At 43.1% G+C, this 1,158-nt stretch overlaps 1 protein-coding gene across 2 annotated transcripts in view; it reads left to right on the top strand.

Moving 5' to 3' along the window:
- The window catches only part of fam149b1 (family with sequence similarity 149 member B1), a 29,620-nt gene extending 29,022 nt beyond the window's left edge, over window positions 1-598 (top strand). For both annotated transcript variants that reach the window (XM_063192189.1, XM_063192190.1), the window contains one exon: window positions 246-598. In XM_063192189.1, coding sequence (XP_063048259.1) covers window positions 246-352 — 107 coding nt within the window. In that variant the 3' untranslated portion in view covers window positions 353-598. The remainder of the gene's footprint in view (window positions 1-245) is intronic.
- The last annotated feature ends 560 nt before the right edge of the window (window positions 599-1,158 follow it).

Raw genomic sequence — 1,158 nt, 5'->3', positions numbered from 1 at the left:
AATTAGTTATATTGGATTACGCTCTCTCTGTATATTATATTGGCTTTTGGAGATGTATGTTCTCTGAAGACGTCTATTGGTGTCAAGTTGATAATGTTGGAGATTACAGAAATGAGCTGCGTTGTTTATTTATTTATTCTGAATGTATTTATGATTCTGTGTTGTTTATTTATTTATTCTGAATGTATTTATGATTCTGTGTTTATTTATTTATTCTGAATGTATTTATGATTCTGTTTCATCAGCGCTGCTGGTTCCAGTCTCTGTCCCTGCGGCACGCTCCCATGGCAGAGGAGGAGGAGGAGGAGGGGGAGGGGGCGGGGCAGCCCGCAGCAGCCGACCTGGACTTTAACACACACACACACACACGTACGCACACACACACACACACACACACACACACTATACAAAGACACACATACGCGCGCTACACACACACACAATCAAATTGCTCATTACACACACACACACACACACAGACACACAGACACACACACACACACTCTTCTTCTCCACCACCCTCAGCGTTGAGATACGTAGCAGAGGACTGGAGAGTCACCTCGCAGTGGACAAGACACTTAACAACACAGCAGCAGGATTTTGTTGTTTTTTGTTCCTTTTGTATGTTCCCACATTTGGAGGATTTTATTTATTCTACGTGGTAATAATTGTTCATGTTTTTTTGCTTTTTTTTGTAAGAGTCCTATTTTTGTATGTCACGTTTCAGCTCAACACGGCTGCCAAAGACAGTAAACTGTCTATCAACAACAACTGCACCTCACCTCTGTGGAGGAGAGAATGGACTTGGATGTAACGTACCGTACGCATATGAAATCCCCTCCCTGTTATATACATAGCACTTTGGTTTTGTAAATGGTGAGTAATGTATGGTATGTACTGTATGTGTGAGTGTGTATGTGTGTGTGCGTTTGTGTATGTTTGAGTGTGTATGTGTGAGTGTGTGTGTGTGTGTGTGTTTGAGTGTGTGTGTGTGTGTGTGTGTGTGTGTGTATGTGTGGACTCATGCCTTTGTCTACTTATGGTCGTACTATGCAGCCATTGGCTGCCTCCATCGTTTCCATAGCGCCATGGAGAGGAAAACAACATGGGGTGCATTCCAATATGCAAACTCCTGTCCTCTGTCTGCGCTTGTGGCCT

Source organism: Engraulis encrasicolus, chromosome 24 (assembly GCF_034702125.1).
Source record: "Engraulis encrasicolus isolate BLACKSEA-1 chromosome 24, IST_EnEncr_1.0, whole genome shotgun sequence".
NCBI classification, from domain to species: Eukaryota; Metazoa; Chordata; class Actinopteri; order Clupeiformes; family Engraulidae; genus Engraulis; species Engraulis encrasicolus.
This window is presented reverse-complemented; position numbering and strand designations above follow the sequence as displayed.